This window comes from Apodemus sylvaticus, chromosome 5 (genome assembly GCF_947179515.1).
Source record: "Apodemus sylvaticus chromosome 5, mApoSyl1.1, whole genome shotgun sequence".
Taxonomy (NCBI): domain Eukaryota; kingdom Metazoa; phylum Chordata; class Mammalia; order Rodentia; family Muridae; genus Apodemus; species Apodemus sylvaticus.
In genome coordinates, this window is record NC_067476.1 from 57,293,502 (window position 1) to 57,316,252 (window position 22,751).

The 22,751-nt window shown below is 41.0% G+C and overlaps 1 protein-coding gene across 6 annotated transcripts in view; it reads right to left on the bottom strand.

Annotated features, from left to right (window-relative positions):
* Window positions 1-22,751, bottom strand: part of Ttn (titin) — a 269,529-nt gene that overhangs the window by 226,057 nt on the left and 20,721 nt on the right. For all 6 annotated transcript variants that reach the window (XM_052182769.1, XM_052182768.1, XM_052182766.1 and 3 more), the window contains 28 exons: window positions 22,461-22,748; window positions 22,265-22,330; window positions 21,331-21,589; window positions 21,055-21,115; window positions 20,722-20,937; window positions 19,421-19,563; window positions 18,352-18,557; window positions 17,430-17,663; window positions 17,092-17,336; window positions 15,986-16,269; window positions 15,691-15,855; window positions 15,417-15,585; window positions 13,617-15,310; window positions 13,127-13,408; window positions 12,434-12,700; window positions 12,077-12,349; window positions 11,590-11,853; window positions 11,238-11,498; window positions 9,234-9,494; window positions 8,233-8,496; window positions 7,880-8,140; window positions 7,492-7,752; window positions 6,735-6,995; window positions 5,770-5,911; window positions 5,517-5,682; window positions 3,544-3,775; window positions 1,842-2,126; window positions 1,541-1,666 (listed from right to left, as the gene is read on the bottom strand). In XM_052182769.1, coding sequence (XP_052038729.1) covers window positions 1,541-1,666; window positions 1,842-2,126; window positions 3,544-3,775; window positions 5,517-5,682; window positions 5,770-5,911; window positions 6,735-6,995; window positions 7,492-7,752; window positions 7,880-8,140; window positions 8,233-8,496; window positions 9,234-9,494; window positions 11,238-11,498; window positions 11,590-11,853; window positions 12,077-12,349; window positions 12,434-12,700; window positions 13,127-13,408; window positions 13,617-15,310; window positions 15,417-15,585; window positions 15,691-15,855; window positions 15,986-16,269; window positions 17,092-17,336; window positions 17,430-17,663; window positions 18,352-18,557; window positions 19,421-19,563; window positions 20,722-20,937; window positions 21,055-21,115; window positions 21,331-21,589; window positions 22,265-22,330; window positions 22,461-22,748 — 7,636 coding nt within the window. The remainder of the gene's footprint in view (window positions 1-1,540; window positions 1,667-1,841; window positions 2,127-3,543; window positions 3,776-5,516; window positions 5,683-5,769; window positions 5,912-6,734; window positions 6,996-7,491; window positions 7,753-7,879; window positions 8,141-8,232; window positions 8,497-9,233; window positions 9,495-11,237; window positions 11,499-11,589; window positions 11,854-12,076; window positions 12,350-12,433; window positions 12,701-13,126; window positions 13,409-13,616; window positions 15,311-15,416; window positions 15,586-15,690; window positions 15,856-15,985; window positions 16,270-17,091; window positions 17,337-17,429; window positions 17,664-18,351; window positions 18,558-19,420; window positions 19,564-20,721; window positions 20,938-21,054; window positions 21,116-21,330; window positions 21,590-22,264; window positions 22,331-22,460; window positions 22,749-22,751) is intronic.

Genomic DNA, 22,751 nt, shown 5'->3' on the forward strand with positions numbered 1-22,751 from the left:
CTTCAAAGACACAAAGGCCGTAGAATTTGCCCGCATTTTCCATCCAGTGCTAGTCTCTGAGGTCCTGACAGATGAATGCATTAGCACCAGTCACTTGGGAGCCATGCCTACAGGTGCTTTACATACATCATACTTTAATTATACTCATATACTGAAACAGGTCTATTAGGTTCTTGAATTAGCATCTCCATCCCAGAGGAGGATGCCATTAGGTCAGAAGATCTATCGAAATACTAACTTCTTTAGGAAAATAGCTGTTGGCAAGGTAGAAATTGGGTTATCAACTAATGGGAGCAGTATAATAAACAAAACATAAACTACCAAGCTTTGAGAATTCCCCTGTAGTGTTGCTGCACCAAATAAAATAAAATAAAATAAAATAAAATAAAATAAAATAAAATAAAATAAAATAAAATAAAATGAGGAAGTATTTTTTTTCATCTCGGAGTAAATCAATCATTTTTTCCTTTGATTTTTCATGTGAGCACCTGAGGCCAGGCCATAATCATACTCACACTGTTTTGTTATTTTAATTATTCTTTCGAAGTCAAGTGAGGGGAATGGCTGGTGGTATTTAAGACACATGCCCACAATTAAAACTGAAAGCAGATAACTATGATTGAATGGTAGTTATATGCCAAGCATTGAATTAGATGCAGCTGTGAGTTTTTCTTCACTCAGCCTTGTTGATAACCTGAAGTGGTTGATCTGATTCATTTACCAGCCACACATTTCATCCGTCACCATTTTTTTTTTTTTTATTGAGTATCTACTGTGGACAAGGTATTCTTGGGCAAAGATTCCCTCACTTTTCTAGACCCTCTTCCCTATTAGGAGGCACTACTCTTATTTTCAAACACCATGTCCTAGACTCTAGAGCTCAATCCCTGCCCTTGTGAGATATGCATTCTAAGATTTGATGTAAGACTATTCTCACTAGGTTCATAAGAGACAGACGACCAAAGAAATCATATGGATTCACAATTCCAATCTCACCTTTGAAATTAAAGCTTAAGCTTTTGTCCACAATGGGAAAAATATTTTCTGCATGCATTGTCCATAGACATAATACCTCACATAGAAGTGATTTCTCCTGAAATCTATGAAACTGTTACTGCAATTAAATTCATAACAATTGAAGTTTTGTCATAACTTCCCAATTAAGAGATTAAAAATGTAGTCACAACCATAAGGAAAGTAGATGTTTTTAAGATATTTGTGGGGAAAAAAATCTTCAAAGGTTTTCAGAAGGAATAGTTGTACCATCTTAACCATTTTCAAAGGTACAAACCAGTAGTATATATAAAATACAAAACAAAATGTATATATATATATATATATATATATATATACATATACAGTAGTAGATATAATGATGATATAATTCTTAAATAACTTCAATATACCTGCTGTTAGATTTCCATTCAGGTTCAAAACATCATTTGAGAGAGATGTTTATGAGGTAGGAAAGGTTAGGAACACTAGGCTTTGCACATCCTCTGTAAACTCCAGTAAGGACACATTTTTATCGAGTGCCTACCTGTCCCTGAAACTCGGCACTGGAAACGCGCCGGTCGCCCCTCAGAAGTAACTGTGTCCTGAAGCGGCGTGACTATGGCAGGCGGGTAAACTGGCATTTCTTGATCTGGAGATACAACTTCTGGAACTAAAGAAAGAGACCTTAGAACTCATTGAGGTTCAGTCCCCACATAGACCTCCCAGTTGGAGATCACACGAGAGTGCTTTCAGAGTTGGCTACAATCTACTGTTACTACTGTGGGAGCTTCTGGCTGGCTTCTAAGGGCCTGTGTGAAAGCTGTGAAGTCCCAGGGCCTTCCTACCTTCCACTGATAGAGAAGCTGATGTTGTGGCTACGCCATAGTCATTCTTGGCTTCACAGGTGTAGACGGCTGCATCCTCCGGGAAGGCCTCAATGAGCAAAAGTGTGTACTCCTGCCCGTCGTGGAGAAATTTGCACTTGAAGCCAGTGGAAAGCAGCTGCTCCTCCTTGTACCAGGAAATTTTGGGCTGGGGTCTGCCTGATATCACGGCGCAGAAGCGGGCGGGCTTGCCAGACTGTACGGTGACAGGCTGGAGTTCCTGCAGGACTTGGGGTGGCTCTGGAGCTAGAGGGTAACGGCAGAAGACAGCCCATGAAGGAGGAAGAGGACAGTGTGCAGCTCTACACCCATTTGTCTCAAGATAGTTAAGTGCTAGAAACAGGACCTCAGTGTGGTGACATTTTTACTTGCCTCAGAATATCAGAATATTCTTTGTGCTAAGAGGGATGTTTTTCTTTCAAGAAAAGGAAATAACTTCGGGAAGAATTTTTTTTTAAAAAAATGTTTCATGGGAAGGGCTGAGAGTACCTAAGTATAACATCATCATTCTCATTTGTTGTTGGGGCACACTAATAGACAACTAAAAATCGAGAATAATTCTCATATCCTACTTGTTTTTAAAAGTCATTTGAGCAAATTCCACGGTGAAGGGGCTTATCACATCCAGATCTGTTTGCTTTACGAGTATCTATGTATTATGTATTAAGTCACAGTTGCTCTGTTACATACAGAGGCCAGTGGGATACAGCCTGTAAGCAAGGACTGGTTGGATATTATTCTATAGCAGTAGAGTGCAATTAAGTAGATTTAACAAAATTCAGCTTTATGATCAGGCTAATCAGTGTATAGTCTCAGTGTTGGACGAGGAGATCACAGAAAATAAAGGCTATCCCCTGATACTTTGTCACTCCTCTGTGTTTCCATGAATCTACTGCAGAGAAAACAAAACTGGATGTCACGACAACTGCATCTTCCAGGGACATAGGGGAGCATGGCCTAGGGACCATCTTTATGATGTTGAGACAACTCCCAGCTCCCCTTCATCTGACTCAAGGGAGTTTTGCTTCAAGATAGCCATGGATGTGGCCAGGAGACAGGTTCTATTCTTTTCCCTGTGCCTAGGTTAGGTTCAGGTTCTGACAAGCTTTAAATTCAGAGCTAGGGTTTCTAATGAGGAAAGCAGAGGCTTACTGAGACCTGTTAGGGAGCTCCTGGTAGCATGAACAATTCCACCTCCAAAGTCAAAGCATTGATCTTAGCGCCTGGGGCAGAGACAGCTCCATGCCACTGTGCGTGTGGCTCTCTAAGTACTCTGTGGTCTCAGAGGAGATCTTTGGGGTTTCCCAAGCTTTGCACTGAGGGCTGAAAACGTCCTCATTGCTTGTATAGTAGTGTTATTTACACTTCAACCATAGGACAGAGAACTAAAACAACTTAATGCCATATATGAAAAGCCATCTGGAGTATATTATAATCGACACACAGTGGATGTTCTGTACTGCCAATCAAACAAATGGAGTTCTGGCCAGCAGGTGCTTCCTGAAAATGACATCTCAATAACCCTTTCCGCAGCTGTTCTCTTTTTACCACAGGGCTGATAGGAACACATATGCAATTATGCCCAAATGAGCGCCATGGGTTTGTTAGAAAACTCAGGCACCACTAGTGTATTATTGGCATTTGTTGAAGTCTAACTGCATACCATTGACATAGAGAGTCACAGAACTCCTGTTTCTGCCTGCCACAAAGGTGTATTCGCCTGCGTCACTGTGTCTTGTTTCAGATATAAACATCCGGTGAATTCTTCTCTCCACCACATATTGGTGTCGTTCCTGAATTTGGAAATTGATCTCAATGCCGTCTTTGTACCAGTGAGCATCAACGTCATCTTCATTGACTTCGAACTCCACAACAGCACGCTGCTTCTCAATGACCTGTTGGCGAAACAATAAAGAAAACAGAGTGAATCAGATTTTAGTTCTGTGAATCATTTCTAAAGCTATTCATGTACAAAGAATGAAAAAAAATTAGTTCATCGTGGCACAAGAAGGTGGCTGACTAGAGCACATTTTAATTTTTTTCCTTCATATTTTGGACAAATAGCACTCAAATCTCTTATGTTGGGAATCAAGCGCATACCTGTGCTAAGGAGGGAGGCTGGCCAAGTGACAACTGTTTCATCTTTAATTGTTTGTGGTTTAATAAATAATAACTGAAATGATGGCACTTTACATTTGGGGGATTTTAATTATTATAGAGGTCTTTGAAGCTACTCTCCAGTTTGATCTCACTTCTTATGAACTATAACTTTATGGACTAGATAGCAAATATCATCCTCAGTTTAAAGGCGAGAAAACCAAGGTTCAGATCTAGAACATAAGGGGAAAGAGACTCAGCTGGGTTATATGAATTTTCACTGAAAGTGTTTTTAATATAACACAGGCTCTCTAAAGTATGATTTTTTTTCTGGAAGAGAAAAATGATGGATCTAAACTTAAAATTAATTTCTTGGAATGTATTTCTTCCTCTGTTATGCCATTTGGAAAGATCAGTACCCATAAGGATAAACACTGTAAGCCAACTGGATGGTAGGGTGTTTTACATGAGAATGACCTTTATGGGCCTATGGGCGCTTATACTCAAATGTGTGGTCACCAGTTAGCGGAACTGTATGGGAAGGATTAGGAGGTGTGGCCTTGCTGGAGTAGGTGTGTAACTGGGGATGGGCTTTGAGGTTTCAAATAACAATGCCAGGCTGAGACTTTTTCTCTCTGCCTGATGCCTATAGATCAGGCTGGAAAGCTCCCAGGTACTTCCTCAGCAGTACCTGGCAGTTCATGTCTGCTTCCCACCATGATGATCATAATGAATTCTCTGTAATTGTAAGCAATTCACCAATTAAGTACTTTCTTTATAAGAGTTGTCTCTTCACTGTAACAGAACAGTAACTAAGACAGATGGCAAAGGTGTCTGTTCAGCATCTTTGCTAGGAATCGCTGTTCACACTGGGACTACTCTTAGGCCTGCAGCAAGCATGCAGAGATACTCTTCATAGGAAAAAAAACCTGACAATATGCATTCTCCTAGATTTCCTTATTGATAGCTAAAGTGTGAGTGTCACGATTTAAATTTTAGTTTGTGTCTGATTGGAGCGCCATGGTAAGTAGTCATTTCTTCAATGGCGAAGTTTCTATAGCTGCTTTAAAAGTTTATATTTTATTTTATTTTATCTTATTTTATTTTATGTGTTTGGGTGTTTGTATGCCTGTGTACCATTTGCATGCCTAGTATCAGATGCTAGAAGTGGACATCAGATTCCCTGAAACTGGAGTTAGAGATGGTTGCCATGTGGGTGCTTGGAATCAAATTCAGGTCCTCTGGGGAAGCATCCAGGGCTCTAAATGAGTTAGCCATCTCTGCAACACATCTACAGCCGTTTCCTCTGCATCACTCTTAATGAAAGAAATTAGCTCTGTAATGAAAGGACACAGTTGTTGACTGACAAGAGGCTGAGTTAACGGATGGCAATGTAAGAATCTAAGCCAACAGGGACAAGCTGGTTTCAGTCTTTAAAATACTGTGATTACAAAAGGTAAAAGTAAAAGCAGAAAGCATAAGACTGAAGAAAGAATGATTGATGATTTGTCAAAAAAAAAGGCAGTATGTAGACAATACCTGGACCTCCTTTTTAATGCTCCGGATGCGGACATCCCTGCCTTCTACAAGGAGGTTAGCAGTTGACATGTTGCCTCCTGCCACCACTGTGTATTTCCCGGCATCAGACATGCGTGCAGATGGGATCAGAAGGCGGTGGACATATTTCTCCTTCTGAATCTTTATCCTGTGGAGGGAAGGAAATAGAAGCTTAGTACATGGGATTCAAAAGGAAGGTGGAATAGTTGGGACACAGTGAAGCAAAATGACTGACCTGTCTTCTATCTGAAGCTCTTGGCCATCTTTCATCCACTGGACAGTGATGTCAGGCTCAGAAACTTCACATTCAAACATAGCTCGTTTCTTCTCCAGAACCTTAATGTCCTTAATGTGCTTCCTAAATTCTATATGACGAGCTGGAAGACAGAACATAAAAAATTAGCATTTGACATCTTTATTGATATATAAGTCACATTCTATTTGATTTATCCTTTTGCAGAGGTATCTGATCCACAGACATGGGCCTGCATCCACCCCAGGATAGCACTGACTGTAGCCCAACTCAAAATCTATAAACTTATTTAAAACATTTTGATAATGGTTTAGAACTTATTTTGTAAATTTTTCACATTGTTCTTAAACATGAACAAGACACCATCTTGTTATAGTACAACATGAACATGTGCATGCTTCATTTGGTTGATACAGGTGATGTGCCATGGACACCTGGACCAAGCCAGTGTAGCCCAGAGAAACCGAAAGGTTAGACATCCTGATGTAGTGTTTAATTTAATGGCTTCCATGGTATATATAAGCAGCACCTTAATTCTAAAACTATTTCATTTCCCCCCCCCCAAAAAAAAAACTCAGACAGATCTTAGCCATCATATGCAAGAACACGTCCCATCAGCTCTTGCTAGATGGACATGAATGATCTACGTCTCAATAGACTTGTGGATCAGGGCCATTCTATGTAAATGGACTCATACAGTATGTGTTGCTCTGTGGCTGGCTTCTTTCACTTCTCTTAATCTTTTCAGCATTTACCCATATTATAGTATGTGCTAGTAATTCCTTTTTATTTCCAATTACTGCCCAAATTGGGTGGACATACCATACTTTATTTATCCATTGATAAATTAATGAATACTTTGAAAGGTTAATACTTCACGTGGTATATTTGACTTTATTCTCCCTCCCCCTCCCCCCCCCACGGACACATCTAGGAATACATCATACCTTCCACATAAAGGGTGGCCGTCGATGTGGCTTTTCCAGCCACAAAAGTGTAGTCAGCAGCATCTCCAAAGTGAACATTCCTGATGTTCAGAGAGTGTGTGAGCTTCTTGGTTCTCATCTGGCACCTGTCGGTCGACTTGATCTCCACGCCGTTCTTTAACCATTTGTAAGAGATGCCTTCATGGTTTACTGTCACCTCGAAAGTTATGGTGTCTTTTTCTTCAGCATTGATGTCTTTCAGCATGGATGTAATCATGATTGCTGTAGGGGAGAATGAAGATGAGACACCTGAGTGTGCTGTGTAATGACATCTGGGCTGTAACAAGTGCAGGGTGGGGGGAGTTAGTTCCTAATGCTTTTTGTCTATGTGCAGATGTGATTATAATTTAGAGATGGGAGCTTTGACACTGCCCTTGTATGAGTGAAGACCAGCTGGGAGAGTGACAGGGACAAAGTCCAGATCATTGTCTAGGTAGACTTCTGAGGATATTGTAATTAGAAACTTTTATGCAGATAAAGAGGCTAGCAGAGACTCATTGTGAGCACACAGTCAATGATTTATCAAGAATGATTTTAATAGATTCAATGATTGCAGAAAAAATGTGGTATTTGCAAAAGTAAGTGCTAAATATTTATATATGTGTATGTACACATATATACACTACACACAGATACACACACACACACACACACACACACATACACACACACACACACACACACGCTCATCCTTACACACATCTATATATTTACTTACGGGTCACTGTCAGGGTAGCGCTGACTTGGTCATTGCCACAAACAAATGTGTATTCTGCTGAGTCCTCCGTGCTCGTGTTCATGATGATCAGCTGGTGGAGTTTCCCCTGCACGACTATCTTGAACTTTTCACTCATCTCGATTTCCACACCGTTCTTTAGCCACATGGAAGGAACATTGAAGTGGGACACCTCACACTCGAAAGAGGCAGCTTTGGTTTCAGGAACCTCAATACTTTTCATAGTCTTCGTGATATGAAGTGCTTGGGGGGGAGGAGGAAATCAGAAAGTGGCTCAGTTAGTTCATTTTTAAACACAGATGAAGGAGAACAGAGTAGGGAATCCATCAGACTCCCCGGGGAGATGCCGCAGAGGCTGACAAACACTTACTCTCCACAAACAGCTTGGCTTTGCACTCCAGCTGCCCCACCATGGCCGTGTACTCCCCAGCGTCCGAGGGGGAGATGTTCTGCAGCATCAGTTTATGGACCTTTCTCTCCGAGACCAGTCTGTGCTTGTCACTTGGCTTAATCTCCACATTTTTATGGAACCATTTCACGGGCACTGTGTCGTGGGAAACACTGACTTCGAAGGTTACAGTGGCGTTTTCCAGGGCAGTCACATCCTTTGGTTTTTTAATAATCTTGACAGCTAATGAAGAAAGTTGGAGAAATTCAGAGATACAGTGCACACCATGATAACCACAGGTTGTCTACCTATACAACAAGTTTCAGTCAGCTTACTCTCAACGTGCAGCCTGGCGCTGGCTCCTAGCCTTCCAAGTTTGAAGCCATAGACGGATTCATCTGCCATGGCACAGTTTTTAATCTTCAGAGAATAAAGTGTCCCTTTGACTGTGATCTCATATTTGTCATTGGAATCTAAGACAACTCCATTTTTAATCCACTGGACCCCTTTGACATCTGGGTGTGTGAGTTCAACAGAGAAGATGGCATCCTGTGTCTCTGTCACAGTGAGGTTCCTCAGAGTCTTCTTAATTTTGACAGCTGCAGAAGAATTAAGAGTTGGTTTAGACAACATCAATGGTGGCCAGAAAGCCAAAGAAGTTTAGAACCTGGTCACTTCCAAGCCAGTCAGCTTGGAAAAGAATAGCTAGCCTGCATTTTATAGTTCTGCAACCCCCCATTTTTTTAAGATTTATTTTTATATATGTGGGTATACTGTAGCTGTCTTCAGACACACCAGAAGAACCCATCAGATCTCATTACCAATGGTTGTGAGCCATCATGTGGTTGATGGGAATTGAATTCAGAACCTCTGGAAGAGCAGTCAGTGCTCTTAACCACTGAGCCATCTCTCTAGCCCAAAATCCCTCATTTTAAAAGATACTTGGCAATCACTTAAGAAAATCTGAGCTCCAGTTGGAAGTGGATATTATGCAATGATTTGTCCATATTTCAGTGATATGAAGTTTGCATATAATACACTAACAACTTACTAGACTGATTGGAGATGGGTAGAAGTGGAATGTGGTATCAGAGTGTCTGAGACAGCTGTTTCACATACCTCAAGCAATGATTTTATCACAAACAAACACAAACCCATATGATGAAAATTTTGAACATTCTCATACAGGGTTTACAAGGAAAAAGCTGACAAAGAAATGATGTTTTGGACTGAAGATGTTTGTTACCCTAAATGCTCACCGGCTTGACTTTCACAGTGGTAGCAGCTAGGGCAGTAGCAGGATTGGGAAAGGTGTGGCTATCCCTATAGCACTGACCTTCAACTTTTAGCTTGGCAGATGTTTTGGAGGTTGCCACCTTGTAGGTGTACTCTCCAGCGTCATCTAACTTGGAGGCAGCGATGACAAGCCTCCTTTTGTGGCCATCGGATTCGCTTCTGAAGTTGTTACTCAGAGCCAAGTGCTTTCCGTCCTTCAGCCATTCTCCCTCCGACTCAGGGTTGGCAACTTCACATTCAAACACAGCTTCCTGTGATTCAGCCACAGTCTGGTCGGTGAGTGGCGTGGAGATGGCCCCCCCTTCAGAGGAAGCAGAGGACACAGGTGAGTCCTTTCAAACACCCACAGACTAAAGAAATCGTTGCATAATCTCACATCAAATGTCAAATTGTAAAACATGATTTTGAATATAAAATTTTTGCCAATATTTAGAAAGTACCAAAAAATTCTGTATTTTAGGTATGCATGACTAGCAAACAGAAAATACACTGTGCAAAGGGGGAAAATGGTTTAATACAGAATTCTTGGAATCTGTAACACATAGGATGCCACATAGACAACTTTCAACTCAGTTTCTTATTTTTCAAAGCATGCTCTTTGGTCCTTTAAGAATTATATCCTTAGTATCTGTTTGGTATTTGAGAAAATTTTGCCAAATGAAAATGTCAAAGTCAATAATGGGTTCACTGGTTATTTACGGCACTGCCTTCCTCTGTAACACAGTATGACCCTAAACTCATGGGAATCCTTCTGCCTCAGCCTTTTGAGTCCTTGGAATTATAAGCATAAACCTATAATCATGTCTAGGATTCATATATTCTTAAAAGAAGCATTAAATATGTTTCTTATATATCCCAGATCATCGGCTTGAAAGTGCCATCTTGTCTCCGGTGTTTTCTACTGGAGTTTCTCCCCATCAGCATGGGGCGGGAGTCGCCGCTTTAACTACTTAGTTGCTTTGGCATCTGTTTTCCTCTAAATTCTGAATTCTTCAAGAAAAGACACACATCCACTTGACTCTTGTGTTTTGAGTTTCCAGTAATATCTTGCTATAGTAGGTACTTTTAAAATGCCAAGTAAAATCACATACGGTTTTAAAGCCTGAATTTTTACACACTTAAGATGATACTTAAAATATCTTATAAAATTAAAGGGCCTGAGATTTTATTTGATAGGTCTTTTATGTCCAACTCTCCAAGGAAATATTAGGTCATAAAGTATAAACCGTGAGGCTTTCACACCAACTAAAACACACCTTTACCATATGAATGGCTTATATACAAGAACGGTTGAATCTGTGAATAGCATCCCGACTCTTCAATACTCAAATGTAATGAACCAAAAATGTTAGTGATGATTTCTACTTCTGTCTTCACAAGTGGACTATAATTATGAATTTTCATTATAAAGCTAATAATTTCTGCCAAATAGGAAAGTCTGAGTATCCCCTTCATGTCATAAGAGATACACAGATTAAGTTGTTTTGTAATAGAAGATATTCATTTGGCTTACAAAAGCGAAATGAGAACAAAACATTTTAAGAAGTAAGCATTTTAAGAATGCTTAAAAATAAACAAATCTTTATTGAGGTAAACTTAAAATGAAACGCAGATTAGCAAACATTTACTGATCATCTATCTTGAGGAGTACACAGAGAAGATAAAGAAGCAATTAATTCTATATTCAAGGGCTATGTGCTCTTGTGTGGGAAAGAAAACAGAATAAGACAAGTGTTTAATAAGGACATTGAAAGAGATAAAGACAAAAGAATCAGGGGTTGGAGAAAGAAGTGGAGAGGTTAAGGAACTTCTGGAGGAAATGGCACTAGGGACTGGTTCACAGACGGCACCTGGGTTGAGGGAACACTCACAGTTTAGGCTGGTGGAGACAGAGGTGCGGGTGCTATTAGCCTTTAGATCAGTGTGATAAGAGGCATGGCAGTGGGAGGTAGATGGGGATTTGTGGGAAAATGGGAAACAGGGTCTTTATAAATACAATAGTTGCTTGCTAGAAGAACTTAGGTCGAGTGATCAATAGACAAACCTGCCACAGTAAGCTTCCCAGATGTTGTATTTTCTCCAGCATAAAATGCATACTCTCCTTCATCATCTTTCATCATATTCAGGACAGTCAGTTTGTATATTTTCCCATGAGCTTCAATTTTATATTTAGCACTGGGCTTAATTTCCTTCCCCTTAAAATTCCATACAACATCAATTCCTGAGTGGGATAGCTCAACCTCAAAGACCACGTTTTGTGTCTCTGTGCAGGTCAGGTCACGGAGGCCTCTGATAATTTTAATTTCTAGGGGGAAAAGAAAATATTAGGTAGTCATTATTACAATGAGACTGTAAAATGCTTAAAGTAATGACTAGTTACACAGAACCGTCCTTACTCTCTACAGAGAGATTACAGCTGGTTTCCACCCTGCCAACCATCAGCTTGTAAGGGCCTTCATCAGAAGCATGAGTTCTGTTGATCACAAGTCGCTGTTTGGTGCCTTTGACAATGGATTGCACACGATCATCAGGCTTGATTTGTTCATCATTTAGGTACCATTTAACAGAAGTTACGTCGGGAACTGAGACCTTGCATTCAAGTACAGCCTTGGTACCTTCGATCACATTGACATCTTTGAGAGGTGTTATCACATCAACACCTGCAAGGGATGACACACCGAATTATATGAATGTGAAATCTGTTTAAAATGTCTACACATTCAAGTTCTATGGTTCCAAACCAATGGGAACATAAAACTGGATCTGGGGTTATAGCTCAACATAGAGACCTTGCTTTGCATATGAAATACCTTGGGTTTGGTCCCCAACATCACAAACATTTTTTAAAGGATAAGAACTAACATAAAACTATGTAAGACTTACTATAGACAGAGACATTCCCACTGGTGGAGAGTCCAAGAGCAGGAATAGTGAAGGAGTAATTCCCAGCATCTTCTTTGGTCATGTCTTCAATAAGCAGCATGTGAGACTGTTTGTCTATTACAATGTGAACTCTGTCACTGTGCTGTACTTCTTGGCCATCTTTCATCCAGACACCTTCTACATTTTCTAAGGAGACTTTGACTTCAAGTTGAACAATGTCACCCTCGCAGACCTTTTGATCACTTAGTCCTTGGAGAATAGCAATAGGTCGGGCTGTAATGGAAAGAAAAGAATGTTATTATTTTATCTTTAACCCCACTGATGCACATTGCAGTTATCAAGGATGAGAAGACTCACGTTTCATCTTCAGTTTACAGGTTGTCTTTTTCCCATCGACAACAAAGCTGTACTCTCCCTGGTCCTCTTTGGTTACATCCTTGACTGTGAGGTTCTGGCGCCCACGGCGGGATGTAATTGAGTATTTGCCATTGGACTTTAACTCCACATCATTGTGATACCATTTGCCTTCTATGTTTTCTGGGGATATAATGCACTCTAACTCTCCTGAGTATGACTCTGGGACTTCTATGTCCTGCAGTTCTTTCACAAACTCAACTACTGCACCTGAAGAATAAAAATAAAGGTGAATTAGTGTCTTGGGAGAGGCATACAACTACAGTGTAGATAAAGATGTTGCCTTATATCTGTTATATCTCCCCCCTTACACTTTCAAGATTGTCTTCTTGACATATCTTTCTGCTAGTAGGCTGAGAAATTTTTTAATACAAATCAGTTATTTTAATTTTTTAATTATTTTGGAATCAGGGAGATATGCTTCAATCATGACATTTTAAAATGAGGCAAGAAAATAATACTGCTTTAAAATTTTTTAATTTCAATACTATTAGTAATATATTTTGATGACATTTAGCATATAGTTTGTATCTAATTTTTCTAAAATTATTTTTACAAAACGAAAAACGTTTAGCTCATTTTATCACAGAATAAAAAGGAACTCCAGAAAACAATGCAGTCACTAATTTCTTTTACCTTCCACGATAAGTTTCGCTGTTGTCTTGATGTTTTCATCTTCCACAAGTACACAGCTGTAGTCTTCAGCATCAGAGGTGTCAATGGTCAGCACAGACAGGAAGTGAACCTTTCGGTCAGAGTGCATCCTATACTTATCCCCTGCATGAATTTCGATACCATCTTTATACCATTTTACTTTGACAAATGGTTCTGAAGTTTCACATTCAAATGTTGCCATGGTGTCCTTTTCCTTAGCAACAACATCTTGCAATTCTTGTGTGAAAGTGATCAATTGCTTGGCTACAGGGAGGGCGGGGGATGAGATGAGAATACAATTAAACTTTCAATTTGATTAATAGGGAAAGAAAAACATTTAAATATGATAGGGAATATTGATGGGTATACAGGGGGGAAGAGAGAGAGAGAGAGAGAGAGAGAGAGAGAGAGAGAGAGAGAGAGAGAGAGAGAGAGAGAGAGAGAACTACTAAACGAAACATCTTGAGATTACCTTGGACAAGTAGGAACGCATGGCTTGAGGTCTCCCCAGCTATGTTGACGGCCTTTACCATGATGCTGGCAGAGTCCTCTGCAGTCACATCTCTTATGACCAGTTCGCAAACATTGTCTTCTGGCCAATACCAGTAGATTCGGTCAGATCGTTCAATTTTTACACCATTTTTATACCATTCACATTCAGGGTCTGGTTTTCCCACAACTCTGACTCTGAAGTGAGCGTCAGATCCTTGGCCAACTGTCTGGCTTTGGATTCGTTCAAAGATTTTGGGGGCCTCCATACTAGGGCTAAGTTCGATTCTCTCGGGCTTGAAGGTTGGAATCGTGACTTTGCCTTCCTCAGCCAGGGCTTTCTTCTCCTCTTCAGTGAGCTCTTTGGTCCAGTGCAGCAGCTCATCTTTAGTCTTCTTGAGGAGCTCTTCATAAGATTCATCCTTCTTGCGAGACTTCAGCTCCACGGCTGTGATGGCTTCATAGTACCCCTCTTCTGTCCGCCGCTTAAATTTACTGCGCAATTCTTCAGACTCCTCGGACACCTTCTCATGGGTAATTCTTTCAGCCCTTTTCAGCTTCACCACTTCTTTGGTTTCGCTGGTGTCCACGGGTCTGTCTACCTTCTGCACTTCGAACTGAAGTTTTCCTGGTTCGTGTACGTGAAACTCGGGCTTTGGCTCGGGAGCGCGCCTGAGGACAGATCTGAAATCCTCCCTCTGTTGGATTTCAAGTTTGACTTTGTGTTCTGTCGCACCTTCAGGATTTTCTGCAGTGACCTTGACTTCGCCTGTATCATAGGATTTGCAGTCCACAATATCCAGATAGTGAATGCCATCATAGCGAACTCTGAACCTTTTGCTTTTCCGGATAAGCTGCCCGTTGAGGTACCAGTTGACCTTAGGCTGAGGGTAGCCTGTCACTCGGCAGCGGAATCTGGCTGTCTCCCCTTCAAGCACTCTCACTGGCTCTGGGAACAAGACAATATCTGGCTTTTGCTTTTCTTTTTGATCTGTTGTCACACCTGTCAGGGCGCCTTCGTGAGCCATCCTCTCTAGTTCTTCTATTCTCTGTAAGCCCTTCTTCCCATCAGGCAATTGAGACTCTTCCACTAGACTTTTCTCATCTTTGACAATAAGAGTGGCAGAGGTGTGATCTGTCCCATATTTGTTAGTAGCTCTGCAGGTGATGACGCCACTGTCTCTGGAATACGCAGCTCCGTAATCAAGGCTGCAGTAGCCAAACTCATTAATCATCCGGAGCCTGTTGGCTGCCTCCAGTGGCTTCCCGTCATGAAGCCACTCAACCACCATGGTTGGGTCACCAATGGGTGTTAGTCTGCACTCAAAGTGGGCAGGTCCAAAGCGCTTCAGTCTGAGGGAAGTGAGTTTTTTCTTGAAAAATGGTTTTTGTTGTTTCTCCTTGTCATAGAGATCACCCTCCTCCCACTGTTCTTGGCCGTATCTCAGATGGAGAGGCTCCAGTTCTGGGGCAGCAATCTCCTTGGCTCTATACGTTCCTCGTGGGATAATCAGTTTTCTTTCCGGTTCAGGTTCTGCAAACTCAACCTCAACATTGACTTTGCATCTTGTGGTGTCCCGGCCTGCCTTATTAATAGCCGTGGCAGTATACCAGGCAGAATCTTGGCTGATAGTGGAATCAATCTTAAGGGCGGCTTCTCCTTTGGTTCCTTCAATCCTGTTTAAAAAGAAAACAAAACCATCAATGTAGTGGCAGCACTTTCTGCTTATTTGACTACTGGGTTTGTATAAGAAGCTTAATTTAATTATCTATTTAAACATGCCTGATCCTTGGGTATTTATGAGGTACAATGATGTCACTGTTTTTCAGCCATACAATGTCAGGGTTGGGATTGCCTGTAGCTCTGACTTTCATTTCGAGCCTTGAACCTTCCTTTATGTTGACATTTTTCAGTTTTTCCACAAATGCTGGCTTGATCTGGTGTTCCACAGCTGAAAGAGAAAGGTCACAATTTAGAGCAGCTGGGGCTAGAGTACCTGTTTATATCTCAGGTGACAAAATAGGTTATTTTCATTTCAATAAAACTCTTGTTTTACCTTCCACAGTTAAAGTCACAGATATTGTTGATTTTCCTGCTCTGTTTTGGGCCACCACTGTCCATTCTCCTGAATCACTGGGTGATGCAGGGACAATGATCAGTGATTGAGTTCCATCTTCCTTAATGACGATTTTATGTGTATAGTCATTGACAATTTGCTGTCCTGTTTAAAAAAAAACAAGCAAAAATAAAACATATTTTAAAAGGCATTTTTCTTTTTGCATTGTTGAATATACATATATAAGCTTATTTCTGTGTTCAGGGACTCATGAGCAGATCTGTATCATACTTACCATTGTGAAACCAGAATGTCTCTGGCATGGGTCTACCCACAACCTTTAAGTCAAATCTGGCTGTCTGTCCTTCTAAACATTTGAAAGAAGCAGGTTTTAGCACAAAGACTGGCTTATACAGTCTCTCCAGCTGTGATTCGTCTGTTTCCTCCAGCCTGCGTCCAGGGGACATCCGTGCAGGGGACATCCGTGCGGGTGACATTCTTGCAGGGGACATTCGTGCAGGGGACATTGCAGGAGACATGCGTATAGGTGACCTGCTCACTGAACGTGGAGAGACAGACCTGGATATCAAAAGTAAACTATTATTTATCATGAGCCATATAGAAAACACAGTAGAACAAATCCTTTCTGTCTTAATTATTACTGTTATTTTACAATTTGCTTCTGCGTGTTTTAGAATGACCTCAAACCTATTGAGCCTGCAAGAAGAATATATTACAATTTTCCATAACATTGTATTTTGCTTATATTAAAACCTGCTTATTCAACACATCCAGGTACCTAGACTCAAAATCTTAGGCAGCCCATAATACCTTCTTTCTACTTTGCCTTTATCTAAATTAGTCATTATATTTTCTTGGTTCGATTACTAAACTATGTTAATAACTGTTTATTGGTTAAACCAAATAAACAAATGTAGAAAAAATATTTTTATCTAAGAGGAGGAAAAAGTAGAAATTATATTTGCTAACAAAAAATGCAAAGCTCTGTGCTAATTTTGCATTCAGACTGGCTTGCATTTATAATGTGACTATCAGCTTGGGTGAACTAAACTAATTTTCACAGCCTCATGGAATCTCAGTTTTCCCATTTCCAAAATAGCAATAACACCCACTCCATTGTAGGGTTGCTATATACATCCACACATTAAATGAACAGGTGCTATTGTTCTGTTGGATATATAGGAAAATAGTTGGCTATAGTGATTAACATCCCTTTGTGCATCTAAGAGCAAGAGAGAAAATCTCTTGGCAATTGCCATCCCTGCCAGCGCTTAGCTTTTGTGCTATTTCAGTGCTTATTTTTCAAATGGTAGTAATTTGCTCCTGGGATGTTTGGTGTTTTAAAGCAGACCACTGTTCAGCACTGAGTACAGGGCTTACCTGATTCTGCTCACAGCTTCTGGTGTGGGCATGTAAGTTGGAGCACTAAACGGTGCAGCGGGCTCCACATAGAGCTTCCCCGAGCAAATCGCATTTCCTTTGATATTGCTGGCAAATGCAGTGTAGATGCCCTCGTCCTCGGGAAGGACAACAGGTATCCGCAGACTGGCCCTGCCATCCTGCAGAAAGTCCATTTGATATCTTTCCCCGTGTCTGATGCGCTTGCCGTCTTTATACCATGCAATCTGCAGAGAACATCATGTATGTGAGAACCAACTGGGACCGAGAAGTCGGAGTGTAACTTTATGTGTTTACTTCCATAAATGTTTTTATTTTACCTTGGGTAACGGATATCCAGACATCTTGCAATGAAAAGTGACACCCATCCCCTCAAGAATTCTATAATTCTTTATTCTTATATCAAATCCTGATTCGATAGCTTCAGATTCGGAAATGTCAACCGCCATCTTTTCTTCTCCATCCTCCTCAAGAAGCTCTTCCAGTGTAGTCTTTATTATTCTGTATTCAATTTCTTTAATGAGCCTCTCTTCAAAAGAAGAGATATGGAATTCCTGCGTAGTAAAAAGATGACAATTTTTTAATAAAAGCTTACTTCCTCACTGATAGAAGTTCTTTGGTTTTGTGTTTTGTTTTTTGTTTTGTTTGTTTTTTTTTCAAGATAGGGTTTCTTTGTGTAGCCCTGGCTGTCCTAGAACTCACTCTGTAGACCAGGCTGGCCTCGAACTCAGAAATCTGCCTGCCTTTGCCTCTCAAGTGCTTGGATTAAAGGCATGTGCCACCACTTCCTGGCCTAGAAGTTCTTTAAGGATTCGTATTAGTTTCAGTGTTAAAGACTTGTTGACATTTTTAACTGTGTGAAGAATCTAGGTTTCTTTGTTTGGTTTAATTTTAATCTGTGTAGAAGGTGTCTTCATCAGTGAATGCTGTGGCATGTTATGTAAAACTGTATTTCCAGAGCATGGGCTATTTGTAGGTGTTTGTTATAGAGACAGAGAGAATGTGACATTGTAGAGTTGATTTTTTTTTCTGAATATATATCTCTATTTCTAAAGTCATATTTTTTCACATATATTCTTCTAATTCTGAAATTTCAAGTACAACATATTATGGAAATTAAGAAACTTGTTAGCAGTGAATCTGACCTACAAATGGCAGAAGGTGAATATATTAAAAATGGGGAATTATAGGAGGCAATGCGATTCATGAAATGGCTGGTTTAGTCATCATTACTGTACTCACTTGGTCTTCTACAAAAGTCCTGACCATCACAGTATCTTTGGCCATTTTCTTCCTAATTAAGGCTTGTTCCTTTTCATACTCCTTCTCATATTCAGAATATGCAAATCCAGGTGCTATTTCTCCCACTTTGGGTTCTTGAATAAATGTGCTCCTTTGTGTCTGGTAAAGCATTTCTTGCTGGGACTTCACCAGTGCCTCATAATCAGCTGAGAGACAAGAGGGGAAGCCAATTTCATTATCTAAAAGCATTCATATGAATATCCAATCAGGCAAACTATGTCTAAGATAAATTAACCAAACCCAGATTTTCCAAATTTTTATTATCAAAACTTGTTCCATAAATATGTATTAGATTTTATCTCAAAACTAATGTATATTAACAGGTAAAACTATTGTATAGAGAATTCAGTAGCAACCCTCAGGCCTTTGGGATCCCCCCCAGAGGTCTTTTTTTATTTTCTATGAATCTATTAATAATTAATTCATTTAGCTTCTGGAGTTTTCTGTGCTCTAATTGCTAAATGAGGATTTAAAAGGTAACTTCCTTTAAGAGGACTGGAGCAGATCAGGCAAGGCAGACTATAGGATGGTCCTTTGTAAACAAAACATGAAAAGCTGGCAGAGACGAACGGAGGCTCGAGAATTTGGCGCGAATGCTATCATTTTTTTCTTCTTTAAATTATGAGCATTGATACATCCTGACTTTCAGCTTTTATTGGAAGCCTCCTACTATATACTTTCCAGGCCACACTTAACGTGAGGTGAAGTGCCTGTGCTCTCTGGAGGGAAGGAGTTTGTTCTCCAGTCTGCCACTACAATGCATGCTGAGGCCTGTGGGCTGCCTGGACCCGCAAGGCATCTGGAAGCGGGATTCCTGCATCTTCCAGGGAACATAATAAAGTGTCCTTCACCAAACAGGAACTACCCTGCCTTGTCTATGAAGGTGAGGCTGAAAGGTATGGGTGTACACAGGAAACCCGGGAAGCTGCCATATGTCTTTCTGCAAACACATAGCCTCTCTCCTGTGTCACAGTTCATACTGTGCAGGGACAGCTAGCACTGTCCTTACCTTCCTCCAGTAAGGAGGCAGACGCAGAGGTCTCCCCGTGCTTGTTTCTGATGACAATGGTGTATTCTCCAGCATCATCAGCGAACGTCATAGAAATCACCAGTCGGCACTCCCCAGTTTGCTTGTTATAACTCACTTTGTATCTTTGTGGAAATGAATCAATGTACATATCAGTCATAAACAGTCCCTCTTAGAGCAAAAGAGCTGAGCTGACTTGTAAGTGTTTCTGTGGTACAGAAGTCAGTGGCTAAGGCCCCTGTCCAAGCTCTGCCAAGAAGTGATCATACATTTTAGAAAACTGAGAAAATGCATGTAATGTACAAAGAGGGACAAACAGCCCAATGTTTTTATTTCAAACATTATTCAGGCCGCTATAGTAGCATGCCAGATTGTCCCAGAAACATGGCAGGCTGGGGCACATAAGGTTTTTTGATCCCAGAAGTCCAGGCCCATCTGGGCAACATAGGGAAACCTGTCACAGCAAATCAAACCAGGTGACAGCATACAATGCCACATAGGGAAGTATGTGCATCAGCGCCCACACTGACAAGTGATGTGGGTGTCTAAACAGTCGGTAGTTCCTATATGTTAGTTATGTCATTTAGAGGTTAAAATGAATAAACAAACTATAAATTGTAAATACCTCAGTAGTTAGACCCTGGCACACTATAGTTCCAATTCATAAGAAATTACACCTATGTGTTCACATTGTCTTTTCATTCAATTGCAAACATGTGATAATACATGCATGTGCTATATGTGTTATATATGCATATGTAAATATGTGCTAATATACATACATAACTAGCTTTCTCCATTACATAAACTCTATTTTATTGTCTAGCAACTTAATCATAGTGTGCGTTTATTGTAAGTTCTCTCAAATATATTCTGGAATTAGGTACGTAAAATATCCCATTTGGTAACACTATCAATTAATTAAGCTGGGATTATAAACTATGTCTTCCCCCTCTCTTGAGAAGATTTATTTCTCAAGAAAACTCTATATGAAAGGCTGGGAATATAGTTTCATGGTAGAGTGCTTATCAAGCATGGAAGATGCCTTATGTCAATCTTTGTACCATAAAAATAACCCTCCAAACTGTGTGAGAATGTAAAACACCTCAGAACACCTAATCAGGCTTCGTTATGAGATAATATACATTCAGGTATTGATGGGAAATGCAAGTTCTACTTCTCTCTCAGATAGCTACATATCTACATATGTTTCAGAAGATCTATATAGTTATATATCTATATATCACAACACAGAGAATTCTATTACCCAAGCATCAAAGTACCTGTATCCAGTGGTGAGAGGAACACCAGATTTTTTCCAGTAGACGTGGGGCTTTGGGTTGCCACCGATCTGGCATTCAAACACAACACTCCCACCTTCCACCAGTTTCTGGACCACCGGCTTTGAAATGAAGAAAGGCGCAGCAGGCTCTCCAGGGCCTGCCTGCTCCTCTGTGATACTGGTGTCAGTCATCACTACATCTCTTGACTCCACGAAGCTGGGAAGAAAATGTCGTTTCTATCAGCTGTGAGGTAGCAATGGACTACTAACTACAGAACAGAAGTGTCAAACCCATGCGAAAGGCAGCAACTAAGCTATCGAAACAGCGGCTTACCGTTTCTCTTCTGTGGTAAATTTCTCAGTCAGAGTTGTTTCCTTGTCAAACTCTTCTGACACTAGAAAACAAAATGTGGCATTGAAGTAAGCTTGTAGCCTGCTCCATTAGTGACCACAGGTAGTGTGGGGAGTTAGTGGACTCTGTAATCTGTTTCATAACTTCCACACAGGACAGCACTGATATGTGCAGAAATGTCACAAAAATGTCACAAAAATGGCTGCTGGAAAAGGTGACTCTCACAGAAGTTAGGATGGAGAAGGAGAAGCCACTGACCTTGCACAGCAAGATAGCAGGAAGTGCTGACAGTCCCCGCCTCATTCACAGCGCTGCAGGTAAACCGTCCGCTGTCTTCCGCAAAGGCTTCGCGGATCATAAGACGGGCAATTCCACCCTGGAAGGTTATCTGGAAATCAATGGAACTTTCGATTTGGTAGTCTTCTCTGTACCATGTCACCTTGGGGGATGGGTATCCAGAGATGTGGCACTCCAAGGTGACAGATTCGCCTTCTATGACAGTCACGTTTTTTAAGCCCTGAGAAGAGAAGAAAACGGGAATACTCCTGTGCACACAAGCAGTGATCACCTCTACAAATTAGAGCAGATACGTGGCTGGAGCTTGAACATTTTAATTGGCACAAAATGCCCTACATTGAGGACTCTGGAACAATTAGCACCGACGTGGAAATTGGAATACTCCCTGTTTGAAATCAATGCCAGGCATGTCCCTGTCTCTGTAGTGGAATTACATTAACACCATATCATTGAGAGGCTTCTGTCATCCTCACGTTTAAATTCTAGAGGAGCTGTAGGGCACAGCAGCCAACACCACCAACCAACAAAGCGTTTCCATGGGATCCCTAGAGATGCTCTGTCCATCAGGGTGCTGAGAATCATCTATGTTTTATTAACTACGTCTGTTGGTATAGGTTTCTGCAGATGGCAATTCAAAGGCTCAAGGCAAGGGGAGGGGAGGGTGACTGCTCTTTATATTTCCACCGGCCCTGATGTAATGCTGTATGTATATCAGGATCATCAAACAACAAGAATGATGGTTGCTGTATGGAATTCCCCTTTCCTGGCCAAAACAGGGCATTTTGTGAAAGTCAGAATTCGTAGACCTCCTAATGGCACTTTCTTGAAAGTGTGGGGAATTGGTCTTTGCTTGTACATGTTGAGGGGTTCCGTCACTCTGGCTGCACGTACTCACCGAGACTAAGGTAGGCGGAGTAACAGGAACTTCGGCAGGAGCAGGCACTCTTGCGGTCTCTGTTACCTACAGTTAGGAGTTAAGGGAAGTCTTGTAAACTGTCAGCACGTTCAACATTATAAATGTATTTCTGTAAAACCTTCCAGAGCATGCTTGGTAAAATGAAACGTGAGCCCCCAATAACTCAGTGACCCACCTTGGCTTCACGCCCACGCAGTACGTCAAAGTGCTCCTCACGGAAGGCGCTTCCGCTGATGCTCACCCCGACTTCCTTCTTCACCTCAATGCCAGCTTGACTCTTGTAAGTATCTGGCGCCGGCATGTCCGCGAAGGGGAACTGTGGGGAAGGGGTGGGCTCCACCCTTACTCTAGTCTCTCCGGGCTTCACGGTGGGTGCCTTCACTGATTTGGTGATCTTCTGAGTAGAAGATGTGGCTGACAACTCTTTTTGTAATGTGGCGATAGCGCTACCAGCTATCGATGCCTG